The sequence below is a fragment of the Anarrhichthys ocellatus genome, unplaced genomic scaffold, assembly GCF_004355925.1.
Source record: "Anarrhichthys ocellatus isolate YVR2014 unplaced genomic scaffold, GSC_Weel_1.0 scaffold48, whole genome shotgun sequence".
Lineage (NCBI taxonomy): Eukaryota > Metazoa > Chordata > Actinopteri > Perciformes > Anarhichadidae > Anarrhichthys > Anarrhichthys ocellatus.
In genome coordinates this window covers 2531641-2548827 of record NW_022280078.1, presented here as the reverse complement: position 1 = coordinate 2548827, position 17187 = coordinate 2531641, and the positions used below count along the sequence as shown (strand labels likewise).

The window sequence follows — 17187 nt, the reverse complement described above, 5'->3', positions numbered from 1 at the left end:
TATATGAGACACTTCTCCTTTCCTGCACCCTCTAGCTCAGCCAGAGGCCCACAGTAGAGGCGCTAAGGGAGGCAAAGATCCTCATTCGCTTCAGTGACTATGTGGAGGTCGCTGAGGCTCAGGACTACGACAGGAGAGCAGACAAGCCATGGACTCGGCTAACAGCTGCTGATAAGGTTAACAAACGTGCAAGAACATATCCAAACAATGCTTCCCTAACTCTGGATTAAAGTAGTTTGTACATATATACTGTATGCTGTGTGTTGATAAGTGTTTCTTTGTGTGTTGTTCAGGCTGCTATCAGGAAGGAGTTGAATGAGTTTAAGAGCACAGAGATGGAGGTGCATGAGTCGAGCCGTCATTTTACCAGGTAAGGCTATATGCTGACGGGGTATATGCAGAAATTCTGACATATTATAGAATGACTTTTCTGATTAACTATACTGTGACTTTTTTTCGACATACTATACGATGACTTTCATGGCATACTGTAGTATGTTTTTATGACTTTTCATGGTATACGATACTTAAACCTTTTTATGACACTTTATATAGCACACTATACTATGAATTTTAATGACACTTTTTATGGCATATTATACTCTGACTTTTAAGACGTACTATTGCTTTTTAATGACATTTTTTACACCTATATGGCATAGAATAATAGGAGTTTTAAAAGGACTATAATATGAATATTTTATGGCCGTTATGGTCTACTATACTATTGCTTTTTTTGCACTATGACTTTTCATGGCATACCATACTATTACTTTTCATGCCATACTGTAGTATGAGTCGTAAAAAGTCCCAGGATAGCATGTCATAGTATAGTATGTTGAAAACAGTCATAGTATGTGTCTCGAAAAAAGACAAATAAGTCAGTGTAGTATGTCTAAAAAAGTTTTTAAAAAGTCATATTTTAGTGTCCAAAACAGTCATAGTATAGCATGCCTAAAAAAGTCATAGTACAGTATGTCCGAAAAAGTCATAGAATAGCATGTCGAAAAAAGTCATAGTATATATAGTATGTTGAAAAAAGTCGTAGTATAGTTTGACAAATAAGTCATAAAAAAGTAATATTATAGTATGTCAAAAACATTCATAAAAAATCATAGTATGGTATGTCGACAACATTCATAAAAAATCTTAGGATAGTATGTCGAATAAATTCATAGTATAGTATATTTAAAAGTCATAGTATAGTATGTCAAACATTCATAAAAGGTCAGTCTAAAAAAGTTTTATAAAAGTCAGTCTAGTAGTTTATTGAAAAGAAATCATAAAAAGTCATACTAGAGTATGACAAAAAAAAGTCATGGTATAGTATGTTGAAAAAGTCATAGTATAGTATGACAAATACGTCCTAATAAGACTCAAATGTCACAATGTATGTCACAAAAAACATCTCATGAAGTCGAGGAATAATGTCATGAAGAAATACAGTTTCAAGTTCTTTATTATTTGAACAACAAATACAGTAAAGCAGTCATTGGCCATGGGAATCTGACATCTGAGGTTCCGCCTAACACTGTTCATTAAATATGTATTTTCAAAAAAGGAAAATCACTTAAATAAAAGCAAAATGAAAATCTTACATAGTGTAACTGAAAATGTAGGGCTAAAATACAAGTAATATATATTTGTCATTGGCAATATTGCATATAAATAAAATGAATATAAACAGGAATTTGGTAAATGTATATCCACAATGAGAAACGCACACACAGCAGTTTTCACCATCCTTCTTAAAGCCTTACGGATGAGATCAGTGCAACTGCCATACCAGGCGGTGATGTAGCTCTTTATAGTTTAAAGAGACAAAAACTACTGAGTTGATAAAAAGGAAGGACAGACATGGAGAATACTTCCATTTTAGTTAGATGGTGAAAAACCACCCTAACAGCATTTCAATAAAGTTCCTCACTTTCTCTCTGTTGCCGTTTCTCCCTGCAGGTTTCATCGGCCGTGAGATGGGTCAGGCAGACAATCGGCCGTGCTTTTATACTCTCACGACGAGCCTGAAGCGGTCCGACCGCTACCTGCTGCCCTCACACTGCTACGCTCCCCAGCCTCGACTTCAAACTGACGGAGTGGACGTGAACACAATCCGTGTGCTGTGGCCGTGACAGGAAACATGAGCTTTTATAAATGGATTCAACTCTGAACTGGCGTCTCTCCCCTCAGTGGAGATTTTACAGACTTCTTAATATTCAAACACTTTTCTTTTCTCTTAAGCTGAAGAGGCGGCCATTTGTTTACTTTGCAGCACTTTGTTTTTGAACACCGCTTTAGTCGCACAGAATCTGTGCCAATTTCGAGGAGGTGAAGATGGGACTTTATTTTACACAGGGATTGTTTTCTTGCCTTTCACAATGTTCTTAGTGTCCTCTCTCAACTGGACTTTCTCTTTCCTTCGGGGGTTTCTTGTGTTGGCACAGTTTTATTCCACAGATGACGTCTCAATGATCGCTTCTTAATTTGCCAGAGGAATCAAAATGGCAGCTGAATCTTAAGCCAAAATGACCTAAAGTCCTAAAATGCTCTCTGCAAGCCAGTAACAGTGAGAATTTAGCTCTCCTTCTACCACATACACAATCAACTGAGCAATAATTTCAGATTTTTTTTTCATTTGCACATCTATATCTGGGCTGCATTCAGGAGCTCCAAACACTTTTCAGACTTCAGATCTCCATTTTAAAGCACAGCAAGTCGCGATCTTGAATGCATCTCAGAGTGACTGCTGTTGAGCGTTCAGTAACCCACCGTGTCACTGTGCCTACAGTATTGTTTACAGGGATTTAGAAGTTGCTAAATTATCTGGAGACACAGCAAAAAGTTACCGAACTCTGCAAAAGTACACGGTAGACTTTTTTTTTTTTTTTGCATTTCATTTTTTTATTGTCCGAGATTAATCTTTGGTGGTACAAAATATGAAATTTGCCACTTTACTTTTTATTGTTTACAGTCCTTATTAGGTTCATAAACCACACTATAGTGTTTTGACCACACTATTGAAAGAACCGGTTGATCTGTTGCGTGTGTTATGACTGATTAAGTGTGTATGTACAAGTGTCGGTATCATTACTGTCTCTTGTACGTTTAAAAATGTTTTGAAAGAAATGTACTCAGAATTATAAGACTTGTACATAGCAAAGAAAGTAAGCAAGACTTTCCAAATGTTTTTTTGTAAAGCAGAAAAACTGCATGTGGGTATTAATTTATTGTGAGTCTTCTATGATGTATGACGTTTCTTAAAGAAAGAAACTTATTAAACAATAAGTTCATGCTTCCTTGTCTTTGTCCAAACTGTTTTTGCATCCACTCTGCATAGCAGCTGTTTTCAGTCTGTTCCACGTATAGTTCATCACATTCTTTGGGGGAAAGCTGAGAGTCAAAGAGAGCATTGGCTCCAAAGTCCTCGGAGTTATTGAAAGTAGCTCATGTTGACTTTTCCGTTCAGTCCTGCAGAGACTCATCCATAATGTCAGAGTCAATCCTGATGCATCCTGGGAGAGCATCTCACCTCTGGGCCCACATTTCCGTTGTGTGGGGAGCTCCATGTTGACTATACAGCGTGCATTGGTGTGCCACAATATTTGTGCCACAGCTCGATAGCTTTAGTCACAATTGCATCTGTGTTTTCCTGCGGTATCTGGAAGGGAAACGTCATTGTGAGCTTTTACAAAAGGAAAAACAATATTTCTGTTTGGTGGACCACAACGTAACGATGTGCTGCTGTTTGCTCACATTGCACAGAAACCTGACCACGCCTTCAGGCCGGGTGATTCCCAGCAACATGATCTTATAGCTCAGCAGAATCTCCAGGGCCACAAACACCAGGATTTTACAGGACCCACTGATGACCTTGTCCCACACCCTAAAAAAAACAAAAGGCATTCGTTCATTTGACCAGTTTGAAGAATTTAAGGTCAAGATGTAAAAAAAAAAAAAAACATGTACTATTATAACAGTGTATTCAGAGATATGAAAACAAAGTGTCTGTTGCCTCTCACTCAATCTGCAGCTTTAAAGCTAAGCAACATATTTAAACATTCAACATTGACCGGGCAGTTTTATTCTGCTGCAAGGAGCTTAAGTCGGTAACCAAGACTAATGTTATAGCTTTGTTTCTTTAAGCTCTTGTGGCCGATAAGTATGGTTATTATGGTAATTTACAATTTGTTTATCATTATATGTACATGTTTAAAAGAGAATGCATACGTGAATCTCCACCTACTGCTGTGGATTCTTTTGAGACTGTTAAACTGTTTATGTAGCAGATTCCCACTGAACAAAATGTACATCCGGTTGATTCTTATCTCTTTGTAGCTGCAAGTCTGAATGCAACACAACACCAGGGTCAGATTACACAATGACAGCCTTTTACATGGGAAGTCAAACAAAAATGATCAAATGTTAGTTTGTAGATGAGCGTGTTTTAGTTTTGTCGTGTGAACACACCCAGAAGCCACGTCACACGGTAGCACGTGCAGGTTGGATGAGATTACATAATGTTGCTTTCCTACCAGCTTGTTCTCAACGGTTGAATAAAGTTAATTTGATTAGCATGTTTGGTTCAGACTCAAGTCTGCAGAGGATAAACTAAGACTGAATGAATGTGTGTTGGCCGTACACTGACTTTTGCAGGCTGGATTCAGGAAGGCAACCGGCGAAGCAGCGCCTGAACCAGAGGCTGTAAGGCAGCTGAGCCAGGGCTCCAGTGTTCTTCAGATGCTTCAGCAGTCGAGGTTCCTCCTGACTCAGATAATGCTCCAGGCTCTTCGGCTACACCAAGATGAAAAAGATGGAAGAGGTGGAGACAAGTCTTTAGTCACACTGACGTACATAAAAAGAAATAATGGGATCCAAATTCCTGAGTTTGTCATTTCAATTCTGGCATTTTATGAACTAAATGTACACCTCTTGATTTGTACATTTCTCATCACAGAGTGCCATGATGCATGTTTAAACCTACACCAGGACTATAAATAAAATAATTACATTTTAAATGGAGAGTAAGTCCTGAAACTTGACTTGCCATACAAAGCCTTCAATTCATTTTGCTTTACGAAAACAAAATACGACCAAATTTATAAAACCTCGTCAACTTGCACTTTACATGCTGTGGCCCTAGAAAACAATATAATAATTGATGGAAGCAGTGGCATGATATATTTAGTTTTTACTCTCCATGATGAATTCAGATTTTTTTGGTTATCAATTTGCTTTAGAGTATGATGAAAAATTAGCACGAGGTCCACAAACTGGGAATTATGAGTTTTGTTTGAACCAGTATCGGAACACGAGTCTATGCACGATCCAGTATTACCTTATCATATTATTTATAAGCTCATTTAGGCAACACAGGAACAACATGTGCCACTTGCTACCCAATCCTTGCATCCTAACCGGTCAGTACACACACGCTCACTCTTTAGCTACTTTCATCATCTGCTCCTGAAAGAACGATTGCTGCGTTCAAAATCAATGATGGAAGAAGCTAATGAGTGAGCCATCTTGCTTCTTTCTGATCTCTGTGGAGAGCTGCACATGTGCAGTAGCGACTGGGCAGGTGCTAGCGGAGAGGGTAATGTTAGCCGGAGCTAGCAAAATGTCAGCAAATATGGAAAATCTGTCAAACTAGGCAATTAAAGAAAGTTCTATGGCTTTCATTCTCTGCTGTTCATGTTTTACAAAGCGTTTAACCTGAGCCAGGCCATACAACAATGATAGCACATCCATACAGGGCGAGAAGTATACAGCTGTTAAGGAATAATAATAATATCATATATATTTTAGTTTCTTAACACACAGGTATCCATCGGTATCAGAACATCTCCATCATCCACTGATGAAGGCCAAAAGATGCAGCTGAAACTTTAGAAGAAATTCCAGTCAGAGGACCTTATGCTGAGAACTTTTAATTAAACTAAGTCAATAACTGTGGAACACTTACAAGGTGGGGTATTGAGTCCCCAAACTTTGTGTGGAACTGATTGACGAAACACTTGATCAGCCAATAGCAGTCGATGGGATCATCTACGATCTCCTCCATGGCTCGACTGATGGAGAGGAAGTCCTCGTTCTCTTCATCCTGAAACAACACATTCATATCAAGCATTACAACATTAAAGAATAAAGGAAGCAAAGAGAAATCCAACTATTTTTAACCTGAAGAAGGCGGAGAACATTCCCAGAACAACTCATTAAAAACCATGCGATGTAGTGTGTCTCATATCTCAATAAATGATTTGATCAACTATTTCTTCTTTAACTGTACTTTGACTTTTGCCATCAAAGTTTAAGAGATTTATATTATTTCAAAAATAAACAATTACATTCAGACATGAATCACACTATTAAAAAAAAGAAAAGACTAGATTTATAATCATTTTCGGAATAGTCAAGGGTCTATTACATTTGAGTAATTGTGAGGCATTTTTTTGGGGGAGGCTGTGGCTCAAGAGGGGAGAAGAGCATGTCGTCCTTAAATCACAAGGTTGGCAGTTTGATCCCAGGCTCCTCCTGTCTGCATACTGACAAGGTAAAGTGTCCTTGATGGTGACACTGGCCATTTTACAGCAGCCCACTGCTCCTAAGTGCTTAGGATGGGTTAAATGCAGAGGTTGAATTTCACTACGTTGTGCTATAAGTATTTTTTTTTAGGCTAATACATAGTTTCAAAGACAAAGGGAGGCAGGCCGTTTAATGAGAGCACTGCTTAGTGGGTTATTGACGTGGATCTGAAACAAAAAGGGTTTCATGTGGTAAAGATTGTAAGTGATGGCCAAACATAAATCTTAACATCACATGCTTCATTTTCCACTCAGGCTCCAGAATTCTTAATTCATAATGAAAAGTTTGGTGCTTGTGGTTTGCCATTTTAATGAGACTTTTGTCATTTGATGGAACCAGAACTTTTAACTTACAGATGTGCATATTTAAAAAAAAAAAAAAAAACAATCAGACTATGATCACATTACTATTACATTTGGGGTTGAGTCAGTATCACAATTCCCACTATTGTCTGATTAGTTCTGCATTAGACCATCAGCTGAGCATCTAAACAGCTGTCATGTCAAATCCTGCGTGGATGGTTGAGCACAATCTTGGACTTTTTTAACCATATACAATCTGAATGTTTTTCTCATGTTTTATCAATTCTCAAACATGACTATCTTACCGGGGCTGAGATCTCAGAGCACCGTGGGAGCACCTGGCTCTCCAGCTGGAACATGCGCAGGTAGACATGGGTGCAGGGAGTGGAAGAGTTGACGTATCTCATCACCTCCAGAGCCTCCAGGATGTCGTGGTACTGCTCTTTCCTGTAGCCTCCCACCATAGTGTGAGAGTCACTGTGGGGAGGTAGCATTCCTGCAGGAACAGGAGAGTTTGCTTGGGAACGTCACTTTATGCCCAGATCACATTTGATTATTTTACATGCACCTTTGGAAATGCAAGCCATGACAGTAATATGTGCGATATGTATGTGTCTTACCCAACAACACCTTCCACACATGCATCCTGTACATAGAGGGGAGGGGGAACCTCTGACTGAAGGTGCTCAGCTTTTCTAGATCTATTAGAACGGTGAAAACATTTGGTACCAGAACAAGAACACTCCAGCAACCAACCACACATACATTTAGAGATGATCTTGAAGCAGTTGCGGGAATAACAATCCGTGGTGAACTACAACCTATTGTAGTTTGTTGTTGATACCTGTTGAATGTACTGTGTGTATGATGCGTCTTATTAACATCACTGATGGTGCATACCCATGTGACAACCCCCAATACTGTTCCTAAACCATTTTCATTCAGTGTGTAAGCTGTGTTTAGATAGAAATGCTGGTAAATAGGAATCGTTACCTACCCAGAGGATTATCCTTGAGCAGTATTTCCAGAGACTTCTTCTCCTCCACTCCTCTGAAGCCCACTTTCTCATAATATGAAGAGCGAAAGTTTCTTTGAGGGTCGTCAGCCATACCTGGTCAAAAACCGTTAGTGTGTGGTTAAACATGACATTAGCTGTGGCATTCAGAGGCAACAAAAAAAATCCTCAAATGTCTAAAACAAGACCACAGCACATTTAATCTGTTTCTTAAATTGTATTTATATTAAGAGTCAGTGGTAGAACATACCTAAGTACAAATTTGATTTACATGAAACTCTTTCCATGACACTTTGTACTTCTACTCCACTACATTTCAGAGGGAAATATTGTGTATTTTACAGCACTGCATGTATACGTCAGCTTTAGTACCTAGTTACTTTACAAAATAAGATATTTTGCATACAAAGCAAAAACATTTCATAGTCCCAGTTAAGTTTTTCTGCTTTTTCTGTCAATTGTTATCTTGAATTCTGGACCATTGATCGGCAAAACCAAGCACTGTGAAGGGCACTCTCTCACCATTTTCAGAAGTTTTAGATATCAAGCAATCTACTTATTAATCAAGAAAACAATAAGCAGATGAATCCATTATACAAATAATCATTAGTTGCAGTCCTTAGTAGCTCCGACTTAACCAACTAAAAATAACACATAAATGCATGAGTAATACAAGTTAACCATTTTTTTTGTTTTTTTAGTGTACCTCTACCTTTAATACTTTAAGTACAATTTCCTTATTATATTTACCCAAGTAACCTTCACTAAAATTCGTTTTTAAATGCAGGATATTCACTTGTAACGGAGTAGTTAACAGTGTGTTAAAACTAACACTACTGATACTTTCTAAGGGGATCTGATAACTTCCTCCAACACTGTTAAGAGAAGATGATGGTTATATTTAACGTTATATCTCACGTTGCATTAACGTTACAGTAACGACTTTGCAGCCAGCTATCATTACTTTGTGTAGAATAGCATGTTAGAAGCATACTCTGAGACAAATCCTTCGTCAAGCAAATGATAAGTGTGAGGCGCAGTGCAGCAATTCGTTTTAGTACATTTTAAAGCTTGTAGTTTAGTTTGAAATGTTTTTTAAATTTAATTAGCACTCCTACCTTGTACAGGTGTGTTTCACGCCAACTGAATTAGATTTGCTGTAAGCTAGTTAGCTAACTTTATAACGTCAGCTACAGAGCCCAACAAGTACGAAGCGTTTGTAACGGTAGCTTTAACAACGCGACCACTCGATTAATTGGCATTTAGGTGGACGTTGTCGTTGCATTGCGGTGAAAAACCACACACATTTCCGTTTCCGTTCATTACCGTTGTTGTTATCGAAACACTTCCGGGTAGCGTTCAAGACCTCTGGGGTATCGCACATGCGCAGTGTGGTGAAGTAGCAGCGTTGAAGGGTTAGCTACATTTATAGGGTTACAGCCGCCCCTCCTATGAGTTATACCTCAGTGATATGACGCGTGACATCGGCCTGATCCCAATCGGACTCACGGATTTTGAGGCATGCTACCGCAAAATCCGTGAGGGTTTAGGGTTTAAGATTTAAGGGGGGACATTGTTATCAACTATTGCTATCCTGTTTCTCTTTATTCTGCTTCTTATATTTCTTCCGTCCCACCTCTTCTTCTTCTTCATTTTGTAAGCTACAGAAACCATTCAACTATCAAAATGTTCAGCTCTTTAATGACATTTCTGCTATGACTTTTCATATTTCTATCTCTTATGGTTTATGAATTATTAAGCTTTTTGCAATTTTAATTTTGAATGGGATTTCAATGGAGTGAATATTCAAATCCTCTTAAACTTCTTCAACTTTCAAATCCTTCAACTTCCTCATAGTTTCAGCTACAGACACCATTTCAACTTTAAAATGTTGAGAAAACCCTGATCTATTGCCACATTATTCAGCTTTTTGATATATTTTAAACTTTTTGAACTGCAGCAATTTAACTTCTAGGATTTTTCAGCCCTTTTCTGACTTTATAATGGGTGTGTATTGCGCAGCTTAGAGTGCGTGATGTCACCGCTAGAGTGAAGAGCAGCTTGAGATTCTTGTGAAAAAAAGATTTGTCTTTTGCCACTGTGTCCACAATCTTCACTCTTCATGCATAATTTCTGGATGTAGAAGTAGCTAATCGTGTCCTTGTTGTAGACAAATGACTGTGGAATCCCACAGATTTACACATTTGGCACAGAAGCCTGTTATTGAGAGGAAAACCAACTTTCTGCTCCATAGAGACCAATGTTAAATTTTGCTTCAAAAACATCTTCTACAGAACATGGTACCCCATTTCTAGATCGCCAGTTCAGCCACATTTTTTACACTACAGACACAATTTTTACAGGATCTGTTCTTCAACTCATCCTTCCTCTTATTTATTAATATCGGAGCAATAGGAGCTACGGTTATGGGAGTTTTGAGGATTTGTTTGAGAGATGTTTCCCTATTTTATCTCCATGAAAAGGCTGCAAGGACACAGGTGTTTCTGATTAAGCTAATTAGTGATGTTGATAAACACACAGACACACATGCACTCCTCTCTCTCTCTCTCTCTCTCTCTCTGTGTCTCTCTCTCTCTCTGTGTCTGTGTCTCTCTCTCTCTGTGTCTCTCTCTCTCTCTCTCTCTCTCTCTCTCTCTCTGTGTCTCTCATACAGTCATTCAGGTCTTAGAGACTTTTAGAGGACCCCCCCCATTTTAAAATAAAAGCCGCACACACATGATTTCGAGATATACGTGATGCAGCTCAGCCAATCAAATATATGGATTCTGATAAGTTTCCTGATTCGAGTGACATTTACACACACCGCGACACAAGAGGGAGAGATGAGGAAAGACATGGCAGCGCAGGACAATAGTCATGTAAGCTGTAAAAGATAAAACATAGGACCATCTCCAAATGAGAAAGATTGCCAGAGAGATCAGAGTCTCTCTCACTCACTCACTCATCCTCTCTCTCTCTCTCTCTCTCTCTCTCTCTCTCTCTCTCTCTTAGTCATTCAGGTCTTAGAGATTTTAAGAGGACTCCCCCCCCCCACACACCCCATTTTAAAGTAAAGGCCCCACAAAATGAATTCTAACTGAAATGCTTGTGATGAAGCCTGTCATTTAATAACCTGTTTATGTTTATCTAACATTATGATTATGTCTCCTCTCCCCTTCCCCCCGCCCACACCCCATTTCAAAATAAAAGCCCCAAAAAGTGAATTCTAACTGAAATGCTTGTGATGAAGCCTGTCATTTAATAATAATAATAATAATAGATTGTCTCCTCTCCCCCTCTCTCCCCCACCCAGTCCCACCCTTTCAAAATAAAAGCCTCATGGATTAACTGTATTTAAACGTTAAGCTCAAAATTTGGCTTTTTTGTTGAAATAATGAATGCTCTTACTAATACTGCGACAACTACTGCTACTAATATTTCTAGTATCACTACTACTACTACTGCTACTACTACTACTTCTACTGCAACTTTTGCTGTTGCTACTATTACTACTTCTACTACTACTACTGATACCATCACTATTATTACTACCACTACTGCTATTACTACCACTACCACTACTATTATTACTTATACCACAACTGCTACTACTGCTATTCCTGCTACTACTACAGCTATTAGTACGACTGCTACTAGTACTGCTACTTCAAAAACTGACTTTACTATTACTACTACTTATTCTACTACTACTAGTTATATTAAATACTACGACCACTACTACAGCTATTACTATGACTACTGATACTACTTCTTCTTCTAATTACTAATACTTCGACAACTTCTACTACTACTGCTGCTACAAATATCACTACTGCTACAACTAGTACTTATTCAAATGCTACTAATACTTCTACTGCTAATAATACTTCTACAACAACTACAACTTCTACTACTACTACAACAAATATCACTACCGCTGAAATTTTTTTAAGCTACAGAAACCGTTCGAATATCAAAATGTTCAGCTATTTCATGAGAGGGGTGATATGACTTCATATTTGTAATCTTTCAACTTTTTGAATTATTAAGCTTTATGCAATTGTTTTTAAATTGGATATCTATTTTCAGCAATGTTTTTGCAATTCATTGCAGCTTTCAGCATTCCAACGCATTTTCAGCAGGAAATGCATTTTCTAGTTTAACCTATGCTTTTAACTCTCCTGTTGTCTTTTATCTTGACGGTTGGCAAACGACGATTTAGTGCTCTACCGCCACCAACTGGTATGGAAGGTGGATCAGAATGCTATTACAATATAAAAATACAATAATATTATTTAGTCATATTTCTCTAATATACTGATATAGGAATGTATAACACACATTTCGTGAGTTCTTTGTAGAATATCTGTTCTTCTGAGATTTTGTATTAAATGCCTACTTTGTTCCACATATTTCTGATGATATATATCATATATTATGTTTCTCCTGCCCGCAGTAATCACATCTACCTCATGTTGAAAAAGCATAAGCATTTGTGACCCAATTTTCAATTGTTTACTTAAATAGACTTCTGTGTTAAGGCATGCCTATAATGCAAGAAGGGTAAAATATTTAACAGAAGAAAGCATTTTATGAATAAAAAAAAAAAATAATAAAAAAAAATATATATATATATATATATATATATATATATATATATATATATATATTTAAATTAGAACTATTAGTTCTGACTTGACCAAACTAAAACATTGTATGTGAAAACCTGCTGTGTAATAAACGTATTTCTGATGTAACTATCACAAGTGTGCATGAAAACTGACCATGAATAAGAACAGTCATCAATCCATATGAGAAAAATACTGAATCTTTTTTATTTTGATTGATTATTGAACTGTTACAAAACAGCTGATTCAGTACATACAAAAATAGTACTTAAGCCAATGTATATAACCAAACCCTGCATCCCATCCCTCACAAAACAGGCATTTCAGATGAAAAATAAATTTAAACATAAGACCATTTTGTTACCAATGCAAAGCATAAAAAGAAATTGCATATAAGAAAGACTTGGAAACAAATATTTGTATTATGTGTATGAAATCTATAAGAAATCTAAGGCAACTTAAGGGAACCAACAATTATATCAATATCCACTTTGAAGAATACCATAAAATGTCTCCCATTAATACCATAGTCCATTTTCACAAAAATGTCCTGGTGATGTTTATTGTCACAATCATTTGAACTATAGAATTATAAAAGCGTAGCATAGCAACACCAAAGCTAAAATCTAAAAAAAAGCCTTAAGAGCATTATCCTCGAAGTACATTATCTTTTAGTTTTTCTCCTCATATTCAACACATCAGTTGTTTTCTCAACAATCACTATACGGTTAACAGATTCTGATTCATTTCAAAGAAAAGAGTATGAATGTGCAGGATCTTTCTTGATTTATCTGATGGAGCTGAATGAGGAGGTGGTGAGGCTAGTGCGACTGTGGTGAGAAGTTGATGAAGAGGTGGGGGAGCCTAGGTCCACACTGCTCCTGCGGGAGCTTCGTCTTGAGCCACTCCTGGAGCCGCTGGTGGATCCTGGGGCAGAGAGATTGTAGGGACTGCTGATCCCTCTGGAAGAGACAGATGATGCCTGGAGCATTTTTAACCCATTGTTTTCCTCCACCAGACAATTATCAAGAGCCTCCTTGTAGGAGATCCTAAGTTTGCTCTTGGGGCAAGTTAGGTTCTTTGTGTGGTGTCTGACGTCTTGGAGCTTCTGGGCTGCTCTCTCATCCAGCCAGCCCATTTTCACAGCATCTTCTATGGTTCTTCTACAGCCCATTTCTGGGTCATAAAGCCCCCCAGTTACAAACTGGAACTCCAGGAACCTGTGCCCAGCCTCATATGGCAGCCACATCTCCTTCATGGCTTGAGCAGCAGACATCTTCTTCCTGGTTTTGACATCCTCAAAGCCAAAGAAGGCTTTCTGGGCAGGCTTAAGCTTAGAGGCCATGTCAGCAGTTATTATGCCAAGGCGGGTGGCCTCTTGGATGCTGTGTCTATGGCCATTTGTGGGATCAATAATTCCCCCTGTGCAGGCCTGAGCCTCCAGCAGTCTCTGAGCAGTGATGGAATCCACCAGACCGCGATTTAGAGCTTCAGTGATGGATATCTTCTCTATAGTGTCCGAGTCAAAGATGGCACCTACAGGTTCCTGGTCACCTACTGTTTCAACAGGAGAGGCCAGAGAGATACATACGCTGGATATACCCCTAAAGGAGTCAGGTGAGTCTTGATCTACACTGCTGGTTGAGGTGCTTCGCTCTGTGACAGTTGTAGTTCTTGTTGTTGTCATCTTGGCTACGGTAGGTGACATGGGTCTTGACAGGAATGATGATGATGAGGATGGAACTGAGGCTGATGAAGTTCTTAAAGTTGATGATGTCACTGAAGATGTACCAGGGGATGCTGATGTTCTTGAAGTGATTGATGATGACGTCACTGAATTTGTACCTGCGGCTGCTGACGATCTTGAAGCTGATGATGAGGATACTGATGATGATCCATATTTGGTCTTGTTGCTGATAATATCTGCAAATTCATTAAGGTTGATGGTACGCGATCGGTAATTATCTAGATCTGATTGATCAATTACTCGCTTTTCAAGCAGCTCGGTAATATCATACTGTTTTCCAGTCTTCTTGTCATTGATAACAAATCGTGTGGAACCATCTGGAGCAGTGATAGTGATCTCTTCCCATTCACACTCCTGCTCAGAGAGCTCCAGGAAGGTTTCGTAGTCAATAAACCCCTTGTCATACGCTTCACGTACTGTCATCTCTTTATTAGTCTCTGGGTCTACGATTATCACTCTCCTCCTTCTCCGAGTGTTCTTCAGAGTCGACTCTAGATTTTTCTTGTCCATGATAGGCAAAAGTATGAGGCCAGATTTCTTATCTGTGATACAGCGTTTCTTAAGCTCCAGATAAGTTAGGTTTTCCTCTGTGTTGGGATCAAAGAAACCCTTAGTATCACCATTCTGATCATTCAGGATCTTGTTCATTTCCTTATCAAAGTAACCTCTCTTGTAGGCTACGTTCACGTCAATACGATGGCTATGTTCAGGATCAATTATGCCACCGCTGGCAATCTGGGCCTCAAGTAGACGGATGCCATGACCTCTCTCCACCAGACCTCTCTCTATGGCCTGGAAGAGGGAGATAACCTTGTCTGTACCAGGCACTCTGTAGCCAGTCACAGCCATCTCTGCTGATAGCAGTTTGTCTTTAAACTCTGGCCCAAACAGCCTTTTATTGTAGGCATCACTAACAGTCAGGTAATGGTTGTTGACAGGATCAACTATAAAACCTGAGGCAGCCTGGGCCTCCAGCAGTTCCAGAGTGGTCCCAGGTTCCAACAGTCCATCTTTCATGGCCTGATAGATTGGCATCACCTTATCACTGTCCTCATCAAAAACCCCTGCTATGCAGGTGGAGCCTCTCAGGTAGGCACGCAGACGGTCTTCAATGTCATGGCTCGTCAATCTGCCCTCCCTCAATTGTTCCATATCTGATCGGTTTAAAAGGTTTGCATCCACTAGATCTATGACCGACACCTGGCCCCTGAGCCCCCGGACAGTTATTGGCTTTTTAGGTTCAGGGAGAAGCAAAAGACCTGTTTTTGGATCTGCTTTGCATTTTTTCTTCAGATATACATAGGTAGTTGCTTGTTTGGTGTCTGGGTCCAGATAACACTTAGGATACTGATTCAGGCCCTGATATAGGTCCTCATCTATGAGATCCCTATCCATAGCAATGTCTTTGGGTAGAAATATACTGAGGGCAGGGTCAAAAATACCCCCTACAGACTCTTGAGCCTGAAGTATACGTAGAGCTGTGTCCTTGTCAATTAATCCCTTCTTCATGGCCTGGCCTGCTGACAGGAGCTTGCCAGTATTTGGGTCTTTGTAACCTATAACAGCAGCTTCAGCAGCATACAACTTTGATTCATCCTCCTTATCCACGACTCCTCTGGCACGTGCTTCCTTTACAGTCAGTTTATGATTAGTTTTGGGGTCAAGGATGTTGCCAGTGGCTGCCTGAGCTTCCAGTAGCATGTCAGCACTGTCAGAAGACATCATTTTTTGTTTTTTGGCTTCTGTAAAAGACATTTTCCCTAAAGGTCCAGCTGCCACACCAGCAATTGATCCTGTCCCCTTTAGAAAAACCTTCATACCCACAGACACCTCTGTGACAGTTTTCTCTCCCTTCAATAGCTGGTTAAATGTTGGCTTGTCCAGGACCCCACAATCAAGCAATTGTTGTGCTGTGACGGTTTTACGGACACCATCAAAGAGTAGTTTGGAGGGGTCAAACTTTTCAGAGACTGGCAAAAGTTGAAGGCTTGCTTGAGACTCTATTTTGCATCTTCCTTGCAAAGCCCTATAGGTGGCATCACGCTCAGTTTCTGGGTCAATATAACAAGCAGGGCCCTGGTTCAGAGCACGACGGTGGTCTTCATCCAAAAGGTTGCGCTCGATAGCTATATCTTTGGGAAGAAACACACTGAGATAGGGATCTACAATTCCTCCCACAGACTCCTGGGCCTGAAGCAGGCGTAGCCCAGTCTTCCTGTCAATTAATCCCTTCTTCATTGCCTCAAACACTGAGAGAAGCTTGGCTGAGCTAGGATCCTTGAAGCCCACAGCAGCAGCCTCTGCTGTCAATAATCTGTCTCGATCCCTAATGTCCACCAATCCTCTGGCACATGCCTCCTCTACAGTTAGCTTCTGATTAGTTTTAGGGTCAATGATGTAGCCTGTGGCAGCCTGGGCTTCAAGTAGCAAATATGCACTATCTTCAGGCAGGAGCAACTGTTCCTTGGCATCTGAGAAAGACATTTTTCCTTCCAGTCCAGCTACCACCCCAGCAATGGCTCCAGTCCCCTTAAGATAGACTGTCTTTTCCTTAGAAACTGCTCGAACAGTTTTCTCCCCTTTAACTAGTTGGTCAAATGTTGGCTTGTCGAGGACTCCACATTCAAACAACTGCAATGCTGAGACTGGCTTGCGGATTCCCTCAAACATCAGTTTGGAAGGGTCTTTCCTCTCTGTGATTGGTAGAAGTATTAGGCCTGTCTGAGACTCAATTTTGCTTCTCTTCTTTAAAGTCCCATAGCTGATATCACGCTCAGCGTCTGGGTCAATATAATACTCAAGACTCTGGTTTAGAGCATGACAGAGGTCGTCATCCAAAAGGTTACGTTTGATAGCTGTATCTTTGGGCAGGAACACGCTGAGATTGGGATCTAGAATGCCTCCAGCAGACTCCTG

At 39.5% G+C, this 17187-nt stretch overlaps 3 protein-coding genes across 5 annotated transcripts in view; 1 reads left to right on the top strand and 2 right to left on the bottom strand.

Moving 5' to 3' along the window:
• The window catches only part of phactr1 (phosphatase and actin regulator 1), an 18929-nt gene extending 15636 nt beyond the window's left edge, over window positions 1–3293 (top strand). Inside the window, exons 11-13 of the mRNA XM_031869675.1 lie at window positions 36–176; window positions 294–370; window positions 1957–3293. Of these exons, the coding sequence (XP_031725535.1) occupies window positions 36–176; window positions 294–370; window positions 1957–1972 (234 nt within the window). The 3' untranslated portion in view covers window positions 1973–3293. The remainder of the gene's footprint in view (window positions 1–35; window positions 177–293; window positions 371–1956) is intronic.
• Window positions 1437–9196, bottom strand: tbc1d7 (TBC1 domain family, member 7). Of its 3 annotated transcripts, none has more exons than XM_031869677.1 (8): window positions 9015–9196; window positions 7879–7992; window positions 7502–7582; window positions 7187–7377; window positions 5960–6097; window positions 4637–4788; window positions 3751–3880; window positions 1437–3655 (listed from the first exon to the last, which is right to left on the bottom strand). In XM_031869677.1, the coding sequence occupies exons 2-8, from the start codon at window positions 7988–7990 to the stop codon at window positions 3569–3571; spliced, it is 891 nt and encodes a 296-aa protein (XP_031725537.1). In that variant the 5' UTR covers window positions 7991–7992; window positions 9015–9196; the 3' UTR covers window positions 1437–3568. The 3 variants fall into 3 exon arrangements, with proteins under 3 accessions (XP_031725537.1, XP_031725538.1, XP_031725539.1); XM_031869679.1 differs by having other exon boundaries at window positions 1438–3655; window positions 4643–4788; XM_031869678.1 differs by having other exon boundaries at window positions 7879–9196.
• Window positions 9197–12704: 3508 nt separating this feature from the next.
• dspb (desmoplakin b) overlaps window positions 12705–17187 on the bottom strand; it is a 26806-nt gene continuing 22323 nt past the window's right edge. Inside the window, 1 exon segment of the mRNA XM_031869658.1 lies at window positions 12705–17187. This exon segment is cut by the window's right edge and continues 5 nt beyond it. Coding sequence (XP_031725518.1) covers window positions 13312–17187 — 3876 coding nt within the window. The 3' untranslated portion in view covers window positions 12705–13311.